The sequence below is a fragment of the Saimiri boliviensis genome, chromosome 17 (genome assembly GCF_048565385.1).
Source record: "Saimiri boliviensis isolate mSaiBol1 chromosome 17, mSaiBol1.pri, whole genome shotgun sequence".
Taxonomy (NCBI): Eukaryota; Metazoa; Chordata; class Mammalia; order Primates; family Cebidae; genus Saimiri; species Saimiri boliviensis.
The window spans coordinates 49,782,502-49,808,027 of record NC_133465.1 but is presented as its reverse complement, the minus strand read 5'-3'; the positions used below and the strand labels follow the sequence as shown (position 1 = coordinate 49,808,027).

The 25,526-nt window shown below is 41.0% G+C and overlaps 1 protein-coding gene across 5 annotated transcripts in view; it reads left to right on the top strand.

The window, feature by feature from the left end:
* The first annotated feature begins 2,417 nt into the window (after positions 1–2,417).
* GPATCH8 (G-patch domain containing 8) overlaps positions 2,418–25,526 on the top strand; it is a 107,873-nt gene continuing 84,764 nt past the window's right edge. For 2 of the 5 annotated variants that reach the window (XM_074388750.1, XM_003943619.3), the window contains exon 1: positions 2,418–2,653. In XM_074388750.1, the coding sequence (XP_074244851.1) occupies positions 2,609–2,653 (45 nt within the window). In that variant the 5' untranslated portion in view covers positions 2,418–2,608. The remainder of the gene's footprint in view (positions 2,654–25,526) is intronic. The other 3 variants (XM_074388754.1, XM_074388752.1, XM_003943618.4) reach the window with 2 other exon arrangements.

Sequence of the window (25,526 nt, the reverse complement as noted above, 5' to 3'; positions counted from 1 at the left end):
CTGGGATTACAGATGTGAGCCACCGCACCCAACTCCAAAAGTTCTTTCTTAACCTCAATTTTTTGCTTTTTTGGCACCCCATGCCCCTTGATGTAGTCTCCTATTTCCTGATGCATCCCCTTGTATGCTGATGTGATCTAATGTTTCTGTGGATATTGGTAATTCTTTTGATGGTTTCTTCTGTTCCTTTCATTATCTCTGGTTCCTCTGAATTCCTTTTTTTGGAGGAGGGGGCTGTTGCTGTCATCATAGCTCACTGCAGCCTCCAACTTCTGGGTTCAAGCAATCCTTTTGCCTCATTCTCTCAAGTAACTGGGACCCCAGGGGCTTAACACCACACCTAGCCAATTTTTAAATTCTTTTTTTTTTTTTTTTTTTTTTGGAGACGGAGTTTCGCTCTTGTTACCCAGACTGGAGTGCAATGGCGCGATCTCGGCTCACCGTAACCTCCGCCTCCTGGGTTCAGGCAATTCTCCTGCCTCAGCCTCCTGAGTAGCTAGGATTACAGGCACGTGCCACCATGCCCAGCTAATTTTTTGTATCTTTAGTAGAGACGGGGTTTCACCATGTTGACCAGGATGGTCTCGATCTCTTGACCTTGTGATCCACCCGCCTCGGCCTCCCAAAGTGCTGGGATTACAGGCTTGAGCCACCGCGCCCGGCTTTAAATTCTTTTATAGAGACAGGGTCTTACTACGATGCCCAGGCTGGGGGTGTTTCTATATTTCTTGTTAGGGGTTCCCTTCAAATGTCTGGTAATCTTTGGCTATCCATTCATAACAAGGCACTCAAATACTGAGTGGATGGGGCTTCCTGAATGATGAACTTCTCTGCGGGGTATTTGGGCAGGAACATGATCTTTATGTAGGAAGACACCTCCCTAGTCTCACTCCCATTGTTGGTACATGAAGGTTTCTCTTCCCTAAGCTAGACAGTTTTCTAAAGAGGATTCCTATGGTCTTTTGTTGCAGAAGTCAGACTCTGACCAGAATGGAGGCTTTACCATAGTCTCCCACTTTCAGCATGGGTTGCTCCTTCTCACCTATGCTAGGTATGTTAAAGTCCAGTCTCTCTGGTTCAGCCTTTCCAGAGGGAAAACCTCCAGTTTGCTACCTGGGTGGGAAAAGAGATGTCGAGTCTTCAGTAGCACCAGGTGCTTCCACTTCCTGAGCCTTGCTGGTGCACTTCAGCATTCATCAATTTCTTTCCTGTCTTCTCCTACTCCATGACTTCTTTTTCTCCACTCTACTAAAGTCATTTCCATTTCTCTAGGCTCACCGGCCTCCAAAATGTTGACATCTGCTGTCTGCCCTTGTCCCTTCTCCAGGTCTCTTTGTCCATGTGAACTGATGCGCTTCTTATTCTTTTACTGTCATTTCAGTGGGCTTTTGAGAGGGAGGTCAATGTGGTGTGTATCCCTGTGATTCAATCTGCCACATTACCCTAAAGTCTCTTCACAACGTTTGAATTCTGTGTGCCCTGCCTCCCCTTAGATGGAAGCATAGGCTGAAGCATGGGTGGGGCAAAGGGTAACAAATAGAAAATACACACCCTTCCTCCAAAAAAATTACATTCCATTTGACTCTTTCAGGGCAGGGTAACAGCCATTTTTCTATCGTGTGATTTCTGTCAACTACTCTTTTCAAAAGTAAAAAAGTCCTGCCACCCTTCTGTTTTCTGTACCTTGGCTAGGAGTGCTGGAGCGCTGGGGGAGGTCCTTAGAAGGGATGGAAAAATCCGATTCTTGACTCTCACAGTCAGCACTAGGCAGGAGCAGCAGAGATTATGGAATCCAATTTCCTTATTGTATAAAAAGGAAACTGAAGCTCAGAGAGCTTTAGTCGACTCGAATCAACTTTTGTCCCTTGAGAAATACTTCTCTCAAAAGGTGGCTCAATATCAAGCTCCTTGCAGTCTTTGGGCCTTTGGGTCTAACGTTCCCTAGGCCCCAATGCTGTGCCTCAGGTCAAAGGTGCTTTCAGAGCCTGTCCCTGTCGACACCGCGGCCACCTTTACCTTTTTGTGGCACTTGTTGAATTTTAAATATATTTAATTATTTTACGAGTTATGTGACTTCCACCGGAATGAAAGCCCCCTGAGAGGAGATCCTTTCTGTCTCGTTCACCGTTGAATCCTCAGGGTGCACCGAGATTCGAAGTTAAGTAGCCTGGATCTAAAGTCGCGATTTTAGCCCAACATTATGGTGCTATTTAGTGAAGACGACGGACTTCTGAGCACACGGGAAGCAACAGTGACGAAAGATACCCGGAAGTGAGCGACAGCAAACCATTCAGATCCATCCCCAGGGTGGCCCCTTTGACCTTTCCCTCCGGAAGCACTCGCCGCTCTCAGGTGCGAGTGCGCACGCGCGGCCTCTGGGGGTGGCCCCGGGTCGAGCGCCGAGCAGTGGCTGGAGGGAAGGGTCCGCCTCCAAGGCGGCCGGCGCCTGCGCCGCGGGGCTCCAGTCAGGACGCGCATTCTCGCACCCTCCCTCAGCCGCGCGCGCCCGGCGGGCGTGGGAGGAGGCGGGGAACCGGGGAGGGGCGGGTGTCGCAGGAGGGAAGAGCGAACCGGAGAGCGTCGTCCTGAGAGGAGTGAAGGCGGCAAAATGGCGGACCGCTTCTCCCGGTTTAACGAGGACCGAGACTTTCAGGTAAACACGGGCGTCGCCGAGGACGCGGGGAAGGCGCTGGTCGAACCCAGATGTCCTTCCTTCCAGGCTTTGCTCCAACTTGCGAACCGGCTCGCTCTTCTCGCGTCTCTGCTTTCTCAAGGGGCCGTCTGGCGTGAGGGAGGCCGCATCTCCTCTCACCCGCATTCTCTTACCTCTGAAACTCAGGCCGCGGGGCTTGGGGTTTCCACCTGTTGGCGTCGGATTTCGGAACCCCGGCCTGGGCGTTGTGTGGGGGTCTGTGCCCTCGGGGTCTGCCCCGCCTATGCCAGCGAAGGGCTGGCTCCCAGGGGATGAGAGGGGTGGTTGGGTTGGGCTGGGAGGGTTTCGGGGCCGGTGTCGCTGAGGCCAGGGCTTCCGAATCCCGGGGTTTTGCTCTCACGGACCCTTTTGGGGTCCTTCTCTCGTCTTCCTTCACTGTGAGGAAGAACAACAAGAAGAATCTCGATGTTTCACTGGCTGCCTTCGCTATCAGACGCCTTATTGGTTAGTGAAACATTGAGATTTCCCAGGGCGTAAGTGTTGCTGTTGGTATTAGCCGGTTAATTGAGCTTGGAAAACGGTAAGTTACTGGACTGTGGTCCGATGTAAGCTTAACCTCAAATCCTATCTCGAAAGAAGATTTGTAAGAAGCATAATGATGATGGGCCTTCCGTAATGGTAATGGGCCTTCCGTAATGATAATAGCCAAAAGCTTGCTTTTTCTTTCTCCAGTTGCAAATGTTAGTTGGGAAAATGTCCTTATGATGGCAAGCTCTACTGAGTGAAAAATAAAGGTCAAATTAGTATAGCTCGTTTTTTCTTTGCTTAAAATACTTTGCTGTTGAAATTGTTACCGCGGAAATCTCGAAGAGTAAAAGGGATGTAGTAGAGATTGGCTATTCGTAGGTAAAATACATCCGTAGAGTCTCAAAGAAACCACTGCATTACTACCGCATATCCTGGCAACTGCAATTTGGGTCAAGGGATGAATCTCAGAACTCAAGTTTTTATCCCGCTGCAGATCCTACTCAAAGCAATACGAAAGCACTCCAGCTGTATTTTAGAAGGCAGTTTAAAGGGTTTGGATTCCCTGAGATGGTAGGATTGGTAAATAAATAGGTAAAGCAGTTTAGCAATTTTAACCCAGCACTGTTAAGTCTATCTAGTACCTAGTAGGCTTGTGAGAAGTTTTGCAGCAGTAAAGGATCTGGGGGCTGTTGAAAAGCCTTGTGATCATGCGCCTGCTGTATAGCTGCAGCACAATACAGAAGAATCTCAAGGTGGTGTAAGAATGTAATGCAGATTCACCGAAGTTTGGAAGCAGTTCATGTTAGCCTTTTGATCCCTGAGAAATATATGTATATTTTAGCAAGCACCATAAAATACGAGTAGGCTACAAAGGTGTATGAGTTTTATTGATTTTGAAATTACCAGTAGAGACATATTGATAGCTAAAGCCCGCAAATGCTTTTCAGAGGAGAGAATCTCAAGGTGACCTAATAAAATTGAAAATGGATAATATGGACAATTAAGTTTTGAGGAAAGATGACTGTGAACCACAGAATTCCAGCAGGCTTAACAAACAGGATTTTCAGGGCCTTTAATGAAGATTTTGGAAATTGTGGATAGCAGAGTGTGAATGCTGTTTTCTGAAAAAAATTGAGGGACTTAGCCTCTACTGTTTCAATAGTCAGTTCCTAAGTAAGATGACCCTCTCTTGATGCTTTAGTTGGGTATTGCAAGACCCGATTTTGGTTTCATGGTAGTTGTTTGAAGATGATACATATACTTCAACTTTATTTTCTGCTTATGTGTTGAAAGAACCAACCCCTGTTAAATTGGGTCATCCAGGAAAATGTTGGTTTTTAAAATTCAGGTGTCCTAGAATTTTGGGTAAATAGGGTGTTAAGAATGTAAACCTTTTTAGACAGTTGTAAGATGTTAAAACTTTTATAAATTGTGTTAAGATTTCTGAAACACATTTATTTAAAAATAAAGTGATATTTTTCTGGATGTTTTCATAAAGGGAAAAATACAGATTGATTTTCATTAATGATTTCTTTTGATTCAAAGTTATTGGTGAATGAATGTAATGTAATTGGATGCTCCTGTGAATAATGTATCTGAAACAAAGTTAAACGTGACCTCCTTTTAAGGTTTTAAGTGATAAACGAGGTGAAGCCACTGACTATACTTGAAAACAAATCCGTAGTAGGTTTCCAAACCTAGTGGCTAGATCTTGTTGCTTTCAACAGATCTTGTAGCACTAGACATTTCTCTGTTCATCTTTTTTGGTATGTTCAAGATGACTGTCATTTTCTTTGTCTTTAATTTGGCAGGGTGATTTAAAGTTGTAGAACTTCACTGTTTACCAGTTCATCAAGTGCAAATTTTGGAGAGTTTGATGTCTCTTGAAATTAATATGGAGTCAGGGAGTTGGGCTATTACAATTTGTGAATATCTGAAGTTTCAAAGATATTTTGTATAATGTGAAAAGTTATATTTAACAGTGGATGCCTCCTGAAGCACTCATAAATATAGAGATTAATCATTATCAGGGACCTAACTTTTTTTTTAAATTGGTAGCTTTATTATAATAACAAATAGGTCCTATTCCACAGGCTTTATGAGTCTTATCTTATTGTCTTCACTATAACCCTAGGAGGTAGGTATTGTTGTTACTGGTGTGTTCAGCTGAGACACAGAATTAAGTAACTTAGCCACGTACATACATCTGTTAAACGGCAGAGCCTAGATTCATACTGGCTTTTGGACTCTTGAACTTGAGCTCATGACCATTCTGTTTGCTGCTGGCAATTATATATTTTATATAGCTGTAATTGAGTCATCAAATGTGGAGGATAAATTTATAGGTGACAAAGAACAAGGGAGCTTTTAGAAAGGTGGTACAATTCCAATTTTTAGTCTGTTCAGTTTTGTCCAGATCTGTTTCTTTCTGGTCTCCCAAGGACTTCTAGGAAGGCTTTCAACAGTGATAAATTACATTGTGTTATAGAGAATAGATTGTTAACTGTCTTAGTTTAGACATTCTTTTGTCTAGCCTTTTTTTTTTTTTAATCTTTGCAAATCTTTGTAATCTAAGCTGATGCATTTATTTAAAAAATGTTTTAAGAGTTTTAACTACTTTAACAATCTGACCTCAATTTCTGAATGGGATACTACTTCTGCCGGTATTTACCAGATTAAATATATTTGTTCATGACTGAAGTGTTAGACAAACTAATGGAAAATATGTAGCTTAAGATAATCAGCATTTGAATTGCAGGTTCATTAAAGAAAGTTTTGTTTGTTCAGTGATGTACAGCTAGCTATATGATGCCATTAAGATATAATGCTTAGCATTTTATGGTTGTGCAGCTATTATTGGTGATGCAGCTGAATGCTAGTGAGGAAATGTTCTTTAGTATATGTACCTGCAGAGGACTGATGATTTGTGTTCCGAATATTCTCTGCATTTTATTTCTAATGAATAGGAACTATAGTAATAGATCAGTGAGTGGTAAGTTGATAAGAGAAACAAGACATGCTATCTTAAAAGGTCATAACAAAAATACAGAAATTGCCCAAGAACTTTCTGTAATCTGTGTAAGTAATCATAATGGTAAATAGCAATAAGCTAGTCATGTATTACATTTATGCAGTGTGTTTGTAGGATTCCTCTTTGTGTTTCCTATATGAACCAGAATGTGACTCTTAGGAAATTCTTAGTTGAGACTATTAAGTGAAGAGGTTGGTAGTTTTAAATTTTAAGATATTTAGGTCACAGAAGCATGTTAATATGTTAACTTTTTTTTTTTTTTTTAAAGAGACAGAATCTTGATCTGTTGCCAGGCTGGAGTACAGTGGCATGATCTTGGCTCGCTGCAGCCTCCACCTCCCCGGTTCAAGCCATTCTCCTGCCTTAGCCTCCCAAGTAGCTGGGACTACAGGCAAGTGCCACCACACCCAGATAATTTTTGTAGAGATGGGGTTTCACCATGTTGGCCAGGATGGTCTCAATCTTCTGACCTCATGATCCACCCACCTCGGCCTCCCAAAGTGCTGGGATTACAGACATGAGCCACCACACCTGGCCATATTAGTATATTTTCTGTATGTAATCGAGTTGGCATTGTAGTGCAGGTATGTCAGATATGACATATGGGTAAGTGTTCTAAATGTTTTTTCCTGTGTCTCTTTTCTGTAATCTGGAAGAAATGCCACAAGCTATGAAAATTCATATCAGTTTGGCTTGGGATACCGAAACTAATGCAAAATCATTACTCTTCCCTGTCTCATAGTATGATAGGTGAAAAGGATTAGAATCAGGGCTGTACTAGTTTCAGAATACTGATGCTGAAGTGACATGATTATTAGCAAATGCAAAGTGATGTTGTTATTAGTTAATATATTCTCAGGAGATCAAGAGTGACCAAAGTAAAGTCAGCATAAGAGTAAAGTTTCCCTGGAGGTGATTTGAAGGGTAAAGGGTATATAATCACTTTTTAAGTATGTGACTTATCAAGGAGTAACATCACAGAGAAAGACTTAAGTTGCAAATAGGAAAGATTGGGGTTGGGAAGAATTGTGATCATAGGGCTTTATGTGATGATGTGTTTCATTATTTGTTTTCTTTCTTTTTTTTTTTGTTCATTATTTGTTTTCAAAGTAGGCATGGGAGGCAGGAAGAAACAGATCTGGACAAGTATACTATTAGGCTGAGTATTATTTCAGAGCTCTTATACTACAGTCAAAATGATAGAAAGACAGGTATCTCTGTTGTATCCTTTTCTTATATACATGTAACTCATTCTCGTTAGAGTACTGCAAAGGGATTCTTTCATCGCATTTTCTCGTGTCTTTATGATAAATTGTATAACCAAAGCTAAAATTTGTGACGTAAAAATATTTTAAGACACATATAGAATAAGCTATCCTGATTGTGCTGCTTCATAACCAAGATACATTTCCATGTGATTTCTGTATATCTGGGCACATGATAAAAAATTTTAAAAGGACAGTCTGTTTCCTTTTCTTTTCTTTTCTTTTTTTTTTGGAGACAGTGTCTGGCTCTGTTGCCCAGGCTGGAGTAAAGTTGTGGGATCTTGGATTACTGCAGTCTCCACCTCCTGGGCTCAAGCAATCCTCTCACTTCAGCCTCCTGAGTAGCTGGGACTACAGGAATGTACCACCACGCCTTTCTAATTTTTGTACTTTTTTTTAGAGACAGGGTTTCACCTTGTTGCCCAGGCCAGCCTTGAATTCCTGGGCTCAAGCAGTCCTCCCACCTCAGCCTCCCAAAGTGCTAGGATTATAGGCATTCACCACTATACCCAGCTGACAGTCTGTTTTTTTGATGTGGTCAAGATTTAATTTTTTTTTTTTTTTGAGATGGAGTTTTGCTCTCGTTACCCAGGCTGGAGTGCAATGGTGCGATCTCGGCTCACCGCAACCTCCGCCTCCTGGGTTCAGGCAATTCTCCTGCCTCAGCCTCCCGAGTAGCTGGGACTACAGGCGTGCACCACCATGCCCAGCTAATTTTTGTATTTTTAGTAGAGACAGGGTTTCACCATGTTGACCAGGATGGTCTCAATCTCTTGACCTTGTGATCTGCCTGCCTCAGCCTCCCAAAGTGCTGGGATTATAGGCGTGAGCCACTGCGCCCAGCCTTAATTTTTTCAATTTAAAAAAAAAGAAATTTTTTTTGAGACAAGGTCTCCCTTTGCCACTCAGGCTGGAGTGCAGTGACAAGATCATGGCTCCCTGCAGCCTCGACCTCCCAGCTTCAAGTGATCCTCTCACGTCAGCCTCCTGAGTAGCTGGAGGCATGTCACTACTCCCTGCTATTTTATTTATTTATTTATTTATTTATTTCTGAGACAAAGTTTTGCTCTGTTGCCAGGCTAGAGTACAGTGACACAATCTCGGCTCACTGCAACCTCTGCCTCCCAGACTCAAGCAATTCTTCTGCCTCAGTTTCCTGAATAGCTGGGACTACAGGCGTGCCCTACCACGCCAGGCTAATTTTTGTATTTTTAGTAGAGACAAGGTTTCACCATATTGTCCAGGCTGGTCTTGAACTCCTGACCTTGTGATCTGCCTGCCTTGGCCTCCCAAAGTGCTGCGATTACAAGCATGAGTCACTGTGCTCAGCCATTTTTTTTTTCTTTTTGCATTTTTATAAAGATGAGGTTTTGTCATGTTGCCCAGGCTGGTCTTGAATTCTGGAGCTCAAGCTATCCTCCCATCTCAGCCTCCCAAAGTACTCAGATACAGGCATATGCCACTGCATCTGGCCAAGTTTACCATTTTCTGAAAAGCAGTAGTAGAAGTTCATGAGATTTTGAATATGAATCTGAAATCCATGTAAAGGTTTCATTTTTGTTCTTGTGACTTAGTTTCTGGTATTTTATTAAAGAAAATGGTTTCTAGCTTGATGTACATTTCAGTTCATGAGTTCTATTAAAATTCCTTCCCTGAAACAACTTGGTACTTTTGCTTGTGTGCCTGGCATTAATTTTCTTTTCATATTAGCGTTGCCGTTTAGCATTAAGTGAAAGCAGATTCATGGTAATTAACAAAAGAATTACAAATGGCCACCACAAATACTGAAAGAAGTCATTGATTTGATATTGCAGTGAATACCAGAGGTTGTAATGATTTTCCACTTATAAAAAGTGAATTGTTCATTTAACTGTAGAAGTCTAAGCAAATGTACTTAATGTGTATTGTATTAGTCAATGCAAAAAGTTGAATATGCCCAGGCTGAAAGAAGGCATATACTGTATGGTCATTCCTATGCCAGATGATTTCTTTGGAATTTAAACAAATGTGTTTAGTATTTTATTCCTAATCTAGGAAGAAAAAGCAGCTAATGATTTCTGACATTGTACATAGATTAGTAGAACATAACTCTGTTATTTAGTAATCACTATAGAGAGTAAGGAATTAAAGTTGTTAATGAGGAAAACAGAAGTATCCTGCCATTTGCTTTCATTCTTTTTGTGATAGCTTTGAGGTACGATCAATCCTGTGTGCATGCCACTCAAGCAGCCAGAAAGTGTTTTTGTAATATGCTTTGGTTTTCATCTCATGAAGTTCCAATTTTTTATCATCCTTGCCACTCTTTGGCAATTACATTGATCTCAAAAAGGAATTCTGATTCATCTTAGTGTTTCATAGAATTGAAACACAAAATAGCTTTACAGGTTTAAACTTATGATAAGAAAAAGTCATAGAGTTTTCTGATGTTTTAATAATGACATTGTTGGAAAAGTCAGTACTTGTCTTATAGCTCACATAACATTCTTATTGTGTAGTTAACGAGAAAAGCGGAGCTTAATTTTTCATCCTTTTTTTGTTGGCAGTGCTGATCAAATCAAGAAATTATTTTGATACTGTAAGTCCTGATATAGAAGAAGTTAAAGGTAGGCTGGACACAGTGGCTCACACCTGTAACCCCAACACTTTGGGAGGCTGAGGCAGGTGGATCACCTGAGATCAGGAGTTTGAGACCAGTCTGGCCAACATGGCAAAAACCCCATCTCTACTAAAAATATAAAAATTAGCTGGGTGTGGTGGTGCGCTCCTATAGTCCCAGCTACTCGGGTGGTGGACTTTGCAGTGAGCCAAGATGACAGCATTGCCCTCTAGCCTGGGCAACAGAGTGAGACTCCATGGCAAACAAAACAAAAAAAGCAGTTAAGTCTAATGCTTGTGGATTGTATGCTGTAGTGTCAGTAATTTCCCTTGTTACTGTGAATAGAGCTATGAGTAAAATTATGAGGTGTCTTTTTTTTGTTTTTTTGAGACAGAGTCTCGCTCCGTTGCCAGGCGCCAGGCTGGAGTGCAGTGGTGTGATCTCGGCTCACTGCAACCTCCGCCTCCCGGTTTCAAGCAATTCTCCTGCCTCAGCCTCCCTAGTAGCTGGGACTACAGGCGCGTGCCACCATGCCCAGCTAATTTTTGTTGTATTTTTTAGTAAAGACAGGGTTTCACCGTGTTGGCCAGGATGGTTTTGATCTATTGACCTTGGATCTGCCGGTCTTGGCCTCCCAAAGTGCTGGGATTACCAGCGTGAGCCACGGCGCCTGGCTGAGGTGTCTTTAAAGAAAGGGCAAAAGTGGTTGAAAGTTTAATTGGCTTAATAGCGTGCTAGGTTATCTGTGCAAGCAATAACAAGGGATATATTTACCTTGAGAATAGTTTCTAGAATATAGACTCGTTTTTGAAAACAGTTAAATAAAACAGTGTTCGAATAGTGGTTATACTAAGTAGTATGTATTATAGTATCAATATTTCTTTGTGGGTAGTTGGTTAACAAGTGTTTTTGGTTTCAAGGAGTTTTTGCTTTAATTGGAGAGATAATAAAAGTAATAAGGTTTAGTTTCTTATTCAATAAGACCAGGATGATTATCAGAAGAACGGTATAGCTAATAAATGCAAAACTCTAGGAAAGAACCATTAAAGTGGGATGATTGGGCATGCTTTGATTTTTTATTGTATTTTATTTATTTTATTTTTTTTTTCAGACAGAGTCTTTCTCTGTCACCCAGGCTGGAATGCAGTGGTATGATGTCAGCTTACTGCAACCTCCACCTCCTGGATTCAAATGATTCTCATGCCTCAGCCTTCTGAGTAGCTGGGATTATAGGTGCCCACTACCATGCCCTGCTAATTTTTGTATTTTTAGTAGATACGGGGTTTCACCGTGTTGGTCAGGCTGGTCTTGAACTCGTACCTCAAGTGATCCGCCTGCCTTGGCCTCCCAAGGTGCTGGGATTACAGGCATGAGCCACTGCGCCACCTGGGCATGCTTTTATGAAGAAGTTAGCATTTAAGCTGGATCATGAAGGGTGTGATTGCATGTGAATAGGGGCAAAGGAGTAGAGGATGTATACAAGGAGCGATTGCAATAATGAACCATGTGATTTTAAGCTTGGTAAAGACATGAATGAGGACTTTTGGGAGTGAGGGTGGAGCAGCAGTGAAGGTAGTGAGAGGATGAAAAATTGGTAGGATGAATGGGTTGTAGATTTTTATAGGGTTTAAGACTTGTAAGAGTGGGATTACTGGAGGAAATGAGCTAGAAAGATAGAAGGTGGTGGTTGTAGAACACAATGTTTGATATAGCAGTTATATTAATAGAAGCAAGTTGAGATTACTGTTAATGACCATGAGAGTACATGATTAAGGCAGAATGGAGAGCAGGATCGTTATAGGAAAGAATATTAAGGAACTGAGGCACCAGGATGTTACAAGATAATCTGACCTGGTTATGAGAATGGTAATATGATACAGTTATATACTGTCATGGTTCAATAAATGCCTTTTATATGATGTTCTTTCTGGCTCTTCTAATAATTTAGTGAGGTAAATAGAAGAGGTACTAACCTTATTTGGTAGATGAGGAAACTGAGGCCCAGATAAATTATTTTGCCTACTGCAGAACTGAAGTTTGAACTTTGATCTTTTGACTTCTTTTGTTTTTTTTTTTGTTTTTTTTTTTTCCCCCTAAAGACGGGGGTTTCATCATGTTGGTCAGGCTGGTCTTGAACTCCCAACCTCAGGTCATCCGCCTGCCTTGGCCTCCAAAATGCTTGGATTACAGGCGTGAGCCACCGTGCCCAGCCCTTGTTCTTTTCTTTTTAAATAAAAGAGATGGAATTTTGTTACATTGCCCAAGCTGGACTTGAACTCCTGGGTGTATATCATCCTCCCACCTCTGCTTCCGTAGTAGTTGATACTACTGGTGCACGCCATTGCGCCTGGCTGATTCCTTGTATAGTATTGTGTTTACTGTGATATATAGATTGGCTTCTCTTTAAGGTATATATGCTGTGATATATAGATGGTGGTATACAGAGTGTTGGTGTTATCTCCAGTATTCAAAACATTGTTCTTTAATACACGGCAGTGTTTTGTACCAGTTAATAAAACTGGTAGGAAATAGTTGATATGCTTATTAAATATTATAATTTAAGAAACATCTTAAATTATAATTATAATTTAAGAAACATCTTAAACATTATAATTTCAGAAACATCTCAGTATTAAAAACAAATAGTTGTTAGGCATGGTGGTTCATGCCTGTAATCCCAGCACTTTAGGAGGCCGAGGTAGGTGGATAACCTGAAGTCAGGTGTTCATGACCAGCCTGGCTAACATGGCAAAACCCTGTCTTTACTAAAAGTACAAAAATTAGCCAAGTATAGTGGCACATGCCTGTAGTCTCACCTACTGGGGAGGGAAGGCTCCTGAGTCAGGAGAATTGCTTGAACCCAGGAGACAGAAGTTGTTGTGAGCCAAGATTGCACCACTTACTCCAGCCTGGGTAACAGAGTGAGACTCTGTCTAAAAAAACAAAACAAAAAACCAATGGCTTACCACCATTGGTTTAATTGGTTCTAAACCAGTGGTTTAATTGGTCATTTATGACTTCTTGCTCGTTTTCACTGTCTGTGGGTCTAGCAGGTAATCCCATTCCATTCTCCAAATGTTAGTGAGTACCTGTTTGTTATCTTGGCATCATAAAAGGATAAGAAAATAAGACAAAAGTCCATTTGGTTTATTTGTTCCAGTAAAGGAATAGATTGGAGAGGAGAATGATATTTCTACTGGACACTCTTAAGTTAGGGTACTACAAGCTGCTTCTTGAACATTACACCTTTAAAAGTTGACTACTGTGATATATGGTGAGGGTAGTATCAGCTACTGTTTGTTGCCAGCTATATTAATACCAGGACTGGTGCCAAGACATTTTGGAGATATTTATCTAATCCGTATAACTCTCCAAACAAGGTAGTGGTTATCTCCCTTTTTTTTCCTTAAAGGTTTTTTTTTTTTTCCTTACTTTTTTTTTGGTAGAGATGGGGTTCTCCCAACCTTGGCCTCCTAAAGTGCTGGAATTACAGGTGTGAGCCACCACACCCAGCTTCTCCCATTTTAAAGATGAAAAACCCAAGTTTAGAGAAATTGAGGCCACACACTTAGTAAACTCAGATTTGAACCTTGGGTCTCTCCCAAGATGTGACTTTCCCTGTGGTTCCTGTCTCAAGATCCAGACTCACTAACTTGGCTTGTAAAACTCTTAACCATCTGGTACCCTTGTAACAGTTCCATCTCTTTTTATTTTTCCACATAATCTTGCTGTTATGTGGTTTCTGTAGTTACCTGGAAATCTTAGGCTTCCTCATTATTCTTGTATTTTCATGGTTTTACCTGTCTAGAATGCTCTTCTCTCTAACAAATCCCTACTCATCCCAGACTCAATTTGATGTTACCTCTGACATCTTCCCTAGGCATAGCTAATTGCTTTATTTCCTGTGCTCCCACAGCGCTTTGGTCATATTTCAGTAACAGCACTTTACTAGCTAACAGAGCACACAGCACTTACTCTGTTACTCTGCCTACACTGCGTTATGCACTGTTTGCTCATAATCCCCCAGTAACCTCAGAAAGTAAGTTTTATAATTATTCCAATTTTGCAAATCAAGAAAATTATCCAAGGTCACACAGCTAGCAAATAAAAAAGCTAGCTTTTAGGTCATTTGGACCAGTCTCAACCTTTAACCATTGTGCTGTTCTTCCTCTCGTATTGTAAACTACTTATAATTTGTCTTATCTAACTGGACTTAGAATTCCTTGAATACAAAGTCTTTCTTGTTGTATTCATTTTTCCAGTATTGAGTCAGTGTCTGACACATAGAAGTTGCTTGGATGTTTGAGTTAGTGGTTGAATAAAAGCAAGTACATAGGAAGCAGAGGCTTGAGAGAGTCTGAGGAAGAATGTCCGGACTTGGGAGCTCAGCTCTCTGCTATGCTGTGGAATATCTAGGTTGAATTATTAGTTTCTGTGATACCTTATAAAACCACTTAAGGTATATTTCAAATATGGATGTTGTGTTACGAATAGTTATAATCACACTTTATTGTGTAAAATTACAACAGTCACCTTTAGTTGTGAGTTTCCTTTTGTGTGACACATTGCACATATACTTGTTTTTCTGTGGACTAGAGCAGAATTTTGTCAAAACATCTAAATAGACAAGAATCTAGCATACCAGCCAGTGGTGAAATAAATAATAGGTCATTACAATGAGTACCAAAGGAATTTTTTTTTTTTTTTTTTTTTTTTTTTTTTGGGACAGAGTTTTGCTCTTATTGCCCAGCTGGAGTGCAATGCGCAATCTCAGCTCACTGCAATCTCTGCCTCGCGGGTTCAAGTGATTCTCTTGCCTCAGCCTCCCAAGTAGCTGGGATTACAGGCGTGTGCCACCACGCCCAGCTAATTTTTAGTAGAAATGGGGTTTCACCATGTTAGCCAGGCTGGTCTCGAACTCCTGACCTCAGATGATCCACCCTGCCTCAGCCTGCCAAAGTGCTGGGATTATAGGTGTGAGCAACCACGCCCACCCAGCAATTTTTTTTTTTTTTTTTTTTTTTTTCTTAGCAGTAGTGCAGCTAATAGAGCCCAGAGCTCTTACTTGGAGGAGTTGTTATTGACCTACTTTTTTTTTTTTTTTTTTTTAAAAGATAGAGATGGGGTCTCTATTGCCTTGGTTGGTGTCTTAACTCCTGGCCTCAAATGATCCTGCCCTGGCCTCCCGAAGTGTTGTGAGCTACTGCTCCTGGCCTCCCTACTTTTTTGAATGCCTCCAGAATTGTTTGCTGTATTTTGCATGGATTTCTGAAAAACAGAGATTTCTCCTATGGAGTTTATATATTATTATTATTATTTTTTTTTTTTTGAGACAGAGTTTCTCTCTTGTTACCCAGGCTGGAGTGCAATGGCGCGATCTCGGCTCACCGCAACCTCCGCCTCCTGGGTTCAGGCAATTCTCCTGCCTCAGCCTCCTGAGTAGCTGGGATTACAGGCACGAGCCACCATGCCCAGCTAATTTTTTTGTATTTTTAATAGAGACGGGGTTTCACTATGTTGGCCAGGATGGTCTCGATCTCTTGACCTCGTGATCCACCCACCTCGGCCTCCCAAGGTGCTGGGATTACAGGTGTGAGCCACCGCGCCCGGCCCTATATATTATTTTAATTTAAAAAATTATTTTATTTTTTGGAAACAGAGTCAAAAAAAAGAGAGTCCGAAAAATGACAAAGTCTCACTCTTGCCCATACTAGACTACAGTGATGTGATCATGGCTCACTGCAGCCTCTGCCTTCCCAGGGTTCACATGATCCTCCCACCTTACCCTCCTGCACACCTGGGACCACAGGCACACACCGTGTATTCGTAGAGACAAGATTTTGTCCTGTTGCCCAGGCTGGTCTTCTGTGACGTTTTAAAAAGTTAATACTTTTCTTCTTCTTTTTTTTAATAGAGACAGGGTCTTGCTATGTTGCCCAGGCTGAACTTGAACTTAAGTGATTCTTCCACCTCAGTCTGTTGAGTAGTTGGGACTACAGGCATATGCTGCTGCTCCTGGCTAAAAATTTTTCTGGCCAGGCACAGTGGCTTATGCCTGTACTCTCAGCATTTTGGGAGGTTGAGGTGGGCAGATCACTTGAGGGTCAGGCATTCAAGACCAGTCTGGCCCATATGGTGAAACCCCATCTGCTACTAAAAATACAAAAATTAGGCTAGTTTCAATGGCTTATGCCTGTAATCCCAGCACTTTGGGAGGCCGAGAAGGGCAGATAATTTGAGGTCAGGAGTTGAAGACAGGCCTGGCCAACATGGTGAAACCCCCGTCTCTACTGAAAATACAAAAATTAGCTGGGTGTGGTAGCACATGCCTATAATCCCAGTTACTCGGGAGGCTGAGGCAGGAGAATCACTTGAACTTAGAAGGTAAAGGTTGCAGTGAGCCAAGATCATGCCTTTGTATTCCAGCCTTGGTGACAGATCAAGACTCTGTCTCAAAAAAAAAATTTATGAAGGTTAACCAGGCATGGTGGCTGGTGCCTATAATCCCAGCTACTTGGGAGGCTGAGGCATGAGAACTTTTTAAACCTGTTACACCTGGGAAGCATAGGTTACACTGAGCCAACATCACCCCACTGCACTCCAGCCTGGGTGACAGATTGAGACTCTGTCTCAAAAATTAATTAATAAATCAAAAATAAAGTAAAAATTTTTTTTGGCATAGTGCCTTTCTGGGAAATCAGTTCTTTCTTGTCCTAATCAAATTATCCAGAAAAATTGGATATGTCAAACAGGTGTACATGTATTTTTAGATGAGAATGTGATATTCCTATACCCTTGACCCAGTGTGATGTGTTTTCAAGTTTTTAGTTATTTGCTGAGATTGCTGGCCAGTTATCTTTCCTACCAATGAACATAGAATTAAATTTATGTAGTAAGTGAAATGTATTCCTCTGGGTTATTGACCAACCTCAGCAGTGTTTTAAAATAATAACCTATTGCTTTGTGCCTCTTTAAACCTCACAATGTGTACAACAATACTACAGTGTAATAATATGGATTTTACAGCAGGGGAAATGGGCTTAGAGAGAGGTTTGGTAGTTTGCCCAAGGTTATACAATTAGCAGATGGTAATGACTTGATTTCTGGTGTCTCTGACTTCAGAGAGCTTTGTTTTTTATAATAATATACTGGAAATTGTTGTAAATCAGATTATATGATTATGGAAGCAACAGTGAAGAATTAGGTTCATTAGGAATTGATCACATTGGTGTTTCTATCTACCTCATAAATTGAAGTAATTTTTTTTCTTTTTTTGAGACAGTCTCACTCCAGCTGCCCAGGCTGGAGTGCAGTGGCGTGATCTTGGCTCACTGAAGTCTCTGCTTCCCAGTTTCAAGCAATTTTCTTGCCTCCGCCTCCCTAGCATCTGGGACTGCAGGCACTCACCACCACACCTGGCCATTTTCTATATTTTTAGTAGATACGGGGTTTCACCACGTTGGCCAGGCTGGTCTCTAACTCCTGACCTCAGGTGATCCACCCACCTCTGCCTCCCAAAGTGCTGGGATTACAGGCATTAGCTACTGCACCCAGCCGTGAATTGAAATAAAATTTAAATATACTAGTGAAATGACACTAATAATCTTCAGGGTGTCCGTTTCTTTTTGGATAGGCTTTTTCTACTGGGACATTTTCTTTTTAAATTCCATTTTTAAAGGCACATACCTACGTTTACTTATTGAGACAGGATTTCACTCTTTTGCCCAGGATGGAGTACAGTGGTGTGATCACTGCTTACTATAGCCTTGACTTCCTGGACTCAGGCGATCCTCCCACTTCAGCCTCCTGAGCAGGTGGGACTACAGGTGTGTACCACCACACTCAGTTAATTTTTTTTTTTTTTTTAGAGATGGGGGCAGGTCTTCCTTTTTGACCCAAGCAGGTCTTGAACTCCTGACCTCTTGTGATCTTCCTGCCTTCCAGAGTGTTGGGATTACAAGTGTGAGCTACCATGCCCAGCCAGGTTCTACCAACTTTGAGTAATAATTCATTTACAAATGTTTTTGAAATAAGTTGTATTAAATTTTAATAGTTACAGGAAGAGGGAAGAGCATAAGAACAACTCTTTAGAGTTTCACTATTGTGTTTTGCTTTTTGAGATTATAGGCTGTTGACTGTGATCTTTGACTTGTCCTAGTAATTCCTTCTTCTCCAGCTCTAATTTCTCTCTACTAATTACTGTATAGTTTAATCACGTAAAGGGTACAGCTGTGGGATTATGTGGATGCCAGAATCAGCACCAGTTAGCAAATAATAAGATTTCATTTATCTGGATACATTTAAGGCAATTCCTGTCTTTATTTATACTTAAATGATCACCACAATCAAATTTGTAAGAGAGAAGTTTCCACATTTGCCCTGTGTTTCAAAGTAGAATCCTTACCCTGTAAGGAACTAGAGCCACTGTGTGTTTTAATAACATTCAGAGCAGGTCAGCCAGGTTGTATTCATTTGCCATTAGACCTAGCACAAGTTGAAGTTTTTTTTGGTGAGTGGAGGCAGTTGAAGGAAAGTCAGTTGGGTGTGTACATGTAGTTTAAAATCTAATACTTTTGGCTAGGCGTGGTGACTCACGCCTGTAATCCTAGCACTTTGGGAGGCCAAGGCGGGCAGATCATGAGATCAGGAATTCAAGACCAGCCTGACAAACATGGCGAAACCCCGTCTCTACTAAAAATACAAAAATTAGCTGGGTGTGGGTGGCCTGCGCCTGTAATCCCAGCTACAGGAGGCTGAGGCAGGAGAATCACTTGAATCCCGGAGGTGGAGGTTGCAGTGAGCTGAGATTGTGCCATTACACTCCAGACTGTGCAACAATCTCAGAAAAAAAAAAAAAAAAAAAAACACCAAAACTAATACTTTTTTTTTTTTTTTTTCCCTCAAAGAAAAGCTAGATTGCTTCCAGTCTGGCCCTTTTGAACTTGAATTTCTGATCGGCATAAATGAAAAGTTATTTTTCAACTTTGAAAGCATACAGTATCGAGAAAGGAAGAGGTTACTTAGATGTAAGTGTTCCAAGCAGTCATCATTTTTAAAAATTTAATTTTCTTTTTTACCTTGCTTAGCTCATACCTACAAGCAGTCATTGAAACTAAATTTTAGGAATACTGTAATATAGGACCTGTGAATTTTTACTAGGATGACCACGAGTATTTATTTATACCTTTTGTCTTAGAGTAATTGCTGTTAGCACCTTTTGTTTGTTGTTTTTTTCTGAGACAGGGTCTTGCTCTGTCACCCAGGCTGGACTGAAGTGGCAAGATCATAGCTTACTGCAGCCTCCAACTCCTGGACTCAAGAGATCCTCCTCCTTCAGCCTCTTGAGTAGCTGGGACTACAGGTGCACACCGTCATTTAAAGAAATATTTACTCAGTATTAACCATCACATTAAGTATAAAATATCTTTAAAAAAAAAGAAGAGAAATTTTCACAAAAATTTAAAAAATTTTTTTGTAAAGATGGGGTGTCACTGTGTTGCCTGGGCTGATCGTGAACTCCTGCACTCATGCAATCCTCCCACCTTGGCTTCCCAAAGTGCTGAAATTATAGGTGTGAACCACTGCACCCAGCCTTAGCACCTTTTTTTATTCTCAAAGTGCTCTGGTTTGTGTATGTTACATGATCATCTAGATCTAAAGGAATTTCAGAGATCTAAGTGAGGTTTTGAAGGAAAGGTACAGCAGCAAAAAATACTTTTCAAGTCCTGTTGATGCCTTCAGATAATTAGATGCCATACTGACTGTTTTTAGAAAGAATGAGCCTTGATGAGTCTAAGTTCATCAGAATGACTCAGGTGGGTTGAGAGGCAAAAATAAAATACCACCATTATTGTTATCACCACTACTACTACTACTACTACTGCTACTGCTACTGCTACTACTGCTACTAATAATACTACTACTATAGTTGTGTCCTAGGGGCTTGAAATCATATTTTTCCTCCTTCCTCTTTTTGTTTTGCTAGTATAACATTCAAAAGAGACAAAAGGTGGCTGGGCACCTGGCTCATGCCTGTAATCCCAGCACTTTGGAAGGCCAAGGTGGGCAAATCACCTCAGGTCAGGAGTTCAAGATCAGCCTGGCTAGCATGGTGAAACATACAAATTAGCTGGGCATGATGGTGGGTACCTGTAATTCCAGCTACTTGGGAGGCTGAAGTTGGAGAATTGCATGAACCCGGGAGGGGGAGGTTGCAGTGAGCCGTGATGGTACCATTGCACTCCAGCCTGGGTGACAGAGAAACTCTGTCTCCAAAAGAAAAAAAAAAAAAAGGACAAAAGGATTCAGAGTAAAAAGAAAACCACTTAGTTAACCGTCTCAAAGACAACCCCACTATTTCCAATTGTGTGACAGTTCTTTCCCATATAATATATTACCCATATAATAAGCATTTTGCACTCTTTATATTACCCATATACTAAGCATTCTGTGCTCTTAACCTTCCCTAAGGGTAGCATGCAAGCACATTTTCTAGCAGTTTCATTTTTTTCTTCTTAATTGTATGTCTTGGAAATTATTCCATAACTAGAAGGTTTTTTGTTTTGTTTGTTTGAGACGGAGTCTCCTCTGTTCCGTCTGAAGTGCAATGGCATGATCTTGGGTTACTGTAACCTCTGCTTCCTGGGATCAAGCTATTTGATTACAGGCACCCATCATTGTGTATGGCTAATTTTTGTATTTTTGTAGAAATAGGGCTTCACCATGTTGGCTAGGCTGGTCACGAACTCCTGACCTCAGGTGATCTACCCGCCTTGACCTCCCAAAGAGCTAGGATTACAGGCGTGAGCTACCACGCCAGTCCCGTTTTTTGTTTTATTTTAAAGTAATTTTAGGTTTATAGAATAGTTGCAAAAATAGTACAGATAATTTTGGCATATCACTCACCTGTGTTCTATATTCCCTTCCACAGTATCCATACAATAACTATAATACGGTTGTCATGGGCCTTGTGTGGTGGCTCATACCTGTAATCCTAGGACTTTGGGAGGCCAAGACGAGTGGATCACCTGAGGTCAGGAGTTCGAGACTAGTTTGTTCAACATGGTGAAACCCCATCTCTATTAAAAATACAAAAAATTAGCTGGGTGTGGTGGCGCATGCCTGTAATCCCAGCTACTAGGGAGGCTGAGGTAGGAGAAACACTCGAACCTAGGAGGTGAAGGTTGCAGTGAGCTGAGATCATGCCACTGCATTCCAGCCTGGGTGACAGCAAGAATCTGTCTCAAAAAAAAAAAAAGTAAATAAAAATACAAAAAAAAAAACCCGGTTGGGCGTACTGGTGCACACCTGTAGTCCTAGCTTCTCGGAAGGTGGAAGTTGCAGTGAGCTGAGATTGCGCCACCGAACTCCAGCCTGGGTGACAGAGTGAGGCTTCGTCTAAAAAAAAAAAAAACCCTGAAAAGAAATGTTCCACAAATAACTTAGTGAATTGAGTACTTCTCAACATTTATTTGTTTGATTTGCCATAATAAACAAACCTGTCAATTAGCTGCAACATTGGAAAAGTGTAAAAACGGTTTATATTTTTCACTGTTTTAAAACTTACTCTCTTAAAAATTAGGAGCCACACACCAAGTCTAAAAGAATAATAAATAAACATCTATCTTCAAAAGTATTTATTATACAAGAAAAAATTATCAATACATCTTTTATCTCGGCTCTTTTCTTTCTTTTTCTTTTTTTTTTTTTTTTTGGCGCAATCTTGGCTCACTGCAACCTCTGCCTCCCAGGTTCAAGCAATTCTCCTGCCTCAGCCTCCCGAGCAGCTGGGACTACAAGTGCGCACCACCACGCCCAGATAATTTTTGTATTTCTAATAGAGACGGAGTTTCACCATGTTGGCCAGGATGGTCTCGATCTCTTGACCTCGCAGTCCGCCCACCTCGGCCTCCCAAAGTGCTGGGATTACAGGCATGAGCCACCACACCCGGCCTATCTCAGTTCTTTAACATGGTTAGCAATTCTAAGTTCTGTCTTCATTAATAATTCACTGTATGACCTCATGCAGATCGTGTCATATTTCTCATTCTTTGTACCTTCATTTGGAAAATGAAGAACTTTAACTAGACAGTCTTTCATGTCATTTCTTGGTCTAAAATTTCACAAATTTGCAGATTTAAGCTGAATTAAAATTACCCTATTTAAAAAGGCTGTTTCTTTAATGTTAACACAAAAACATAAACACCGTCAATTCCCACAAAAGTAAGGTATTCACAACAACCACAGTGATCCCTGGCAGTGAAGTGCAAAACATTTTTCACCTACCCCCAAAATAAATGTAGTCTCATCACAATGACAGGAACACCAAGTGAAAGTAAACAAAATACTGAATGTCACTGGGGTTGGTGATAACTTTTCAGATGGAAAACCAAAGGCACACCCATGAAGAAAATAATTGGTAGGTTAGACTTTATTAAAGTTTAAAATTTCTGTTCTGCAGAAGACACCATCAAGAGAAAGAGAAAAGACAGTTTGGCAATTTCTTACAAACCTAAACCTATCTGTACTATTCAATCCCGCAATCACATTCCTTACTGCTTAACCAAAGGAGCTGAAAATTTAAGTTTACACAAAAAACCAAAACATCATGTTTATAGCATTATTTATTTGTAATTGCCAAAACTTGGCAGCAGTCCAGATATCCTTCAGTAGATGAATGAATAAGTAAACTGTGATATACAAGACAGTGGAATATTATTCAACACTAAAAAGAAATGAGCCATCAAACCAGGAAAAGACATGGAAGAACCTTGGATACATATTCAAGAATATGTGAAAGAAGCCAATCTGAAAAGGCTACACAATGATGGCAAATATATGACATCATGGAAAAGGCAAAATTGTGGAAACAGTAAAAAGATCAGTGGTTGCCAGGAGTTTGAGGGGAAGAAAGTAAAGGGATGAACATGTAGTCACCAGGGATTTTTTGAGCAGTGAAATTATTCTCTGTAATACTATAAAGGTAGATAAATGTCACTGTACATTTGTCAAAAATAGAACTACACCAAGAGTGAACCTTAATGTAAACTATGGACTTCAGCTGATAATGATGTGTCAATGTTGGTTCATCTATTTTAGCAAATGTATTATAATAAATTTTCAGGAGGTTGTGTTTATACTTGCAGGTCAACTTTGCTGTGAACCTAAAACTACTTGAAAAAAGTCTATCTAAAAGTAAACACATTATAATAAACTCATATTCAGTATTTCTAAAGCACTTTTTCCAAAGAGCATGTGTATTTTAAAACTTTACTAAAAAACTGAAAGGTAACAAATTGAAAACAATGGTTACCTCTAAGAAATGAAACAGAGGAGAAAGGAAGGCTTTCTTTCACTTTTCTACTTGTTACAGTGTAGCCTGAACTTCTAACAATATCCATTTTACATTTGTATTATTTGTGTTGAGTCATATATTTTGATATAGAGGGCCACAATGTATTAAAAAATTAAAAACATTGCTTGCACAACCTTTCCTCACCTGTGACCAGCTCTCAGACTAGATAGCATATCTAGAGGTAAGATTAAAATTACTATAGAAATTGTAAAAACAAAACAAAACAAAAAAAACCCTCAATTTTTAAGTTCTACCTGTGAATTCAGTCTAACAAAGTGTCTTGAGAAAGCATTTTACCAAAAAATGCCCTTAGCAAGCATTATTTTAACAGCAGAAATCACTTTCAAAAGACTGTGTGCCTGTGATCCCAGCTATTCTGGAGGCTGAGGCCGCAGGACTGCTTGGGCCGAAGAGTTTGAAAACAGTCTGAGCAACACAGGCTGTTACAGGGGGGAAAAGAAAAGAAAAAAATTGAAAAAATGGTGAGAGGGGAGTGGGCAAGAGCAAGAATGTGAAAGAACTGAGTCTTTACCGTGGTTAACTTGAATAAAATAAGAACCAGCCCTTCATTTTATTTACATATGCAACATGATGAGATCCCATCTCTATCAAAAAAGAGGAAAAAAAAAAACACAACTAAAAACCCAAAAATTAGCCAGGCATGTTAGTATACATCTGTAGTCCCAGCTACCTGGGAGGCTGAGGTGGGAGAATCAATTGAGCCCAGGAAGTAGAGACTGCATTGAGCTGTGATTGTGCCGCTATCCTGTGGCCTGGGTCACAGGGAGACCCTTAGTTATTCTAAATCAACACATAATATTCACTAATCTACTAGACACTGTTCTTATATGGGGCACATAGATGAAGAGAGTACCTGGACTTAAAGAACATGCTTTATGGTAAAGAAGATAAGTAAACAGGGAATCACAATACAAGTACCATAACAAAGGTATAAACATAAAGCTAAAGGAGCAAAAAGTAGGAGTGTCAGGTAAGACTTCAAAGTAAAAGTGAGTTGGTCTTAGGGCTGGGGGCATGGGAAGAATGATAGGGGACATTCTCATTGAGAGAATGGGGGCTGCGGACAGTCTCATTGAGAGAATGATAGTCCGGCCAGATTTGCTTTTAAAAACTTTATTAGAGGCTCATCGGGATGGCTCACACCTGCAATCCCAGCACTTTGGGAGGCCAAGGCAGGAGGATCGTTTGAGCCCAGGAGACGGAGGCTGCAGTGAGTCGAGATTGTGCCACTGCATTCCAACCTGGGTGACAGAGAGAGCCCCCATCTCAAAAACAAAAAATCAAGCATTAGTAAAGGACAGGGACTGTGGCACAAGACTGTAATCCTAGCACTTTGAGAGGGCAAAGCAGGGGGATCACCAGAGGCCAGGGGTTTGAAACCATGCTGGGAACATGGCAAGACACCCAAGTCTACAAAAAATAAATAAATAAATAAAAACATTAGCTTCTAGTGGTCCCTCAAGCCTGTAGTCGCAGCTTTTTGTGGGGGCTGAGGTGGGAGGATTGCTTGAGCCCAGGAGGCAGAGGTTATAGTGAGCCAAGATTGTATCAGTGTACGCCAGCATGGATGACAGAGTGAGACCCTGTGTCAGAAAATAAAATGAAATAAAAACAGACTGGGCATGGAGGCTCACACCTGTAATCCCAGCACTTGGGGAGGCTGAGGTGGGCAATCTCTTGAGCTCAGGAATTAGAGATCATCCTGGGCTACATGGTGGAACCCAATCTCTACAAAAAAATACAAAAAAAATCAGCAAGGCATGGTGGCATGTGCCTGTGGTCCCAGCACCTGGGAGGCTGAGGTGGGAAGATTGCTTGAGCCTTGGAAGGTTGAGTCTTCAGTGAGCTGAGATTGAGTCACTGCACTCCAGCCTGGATGACAAAGTGAGCCCCTGTTTCAAAAAAAATAAGTAAATATAAAAACAAGACAATAGAACTTCTGAGTTTGTAAAAAGAAACAAAAATCGCCGGGTGCGCGGTGGCTCAAACCTGTAATCCCAACCCTTTGGGAGGCCGAGGCGGGTGGATCACGAGGTCAAGAGATCGAGACCATCCTGGTCAACATAGTGAAACCCCGT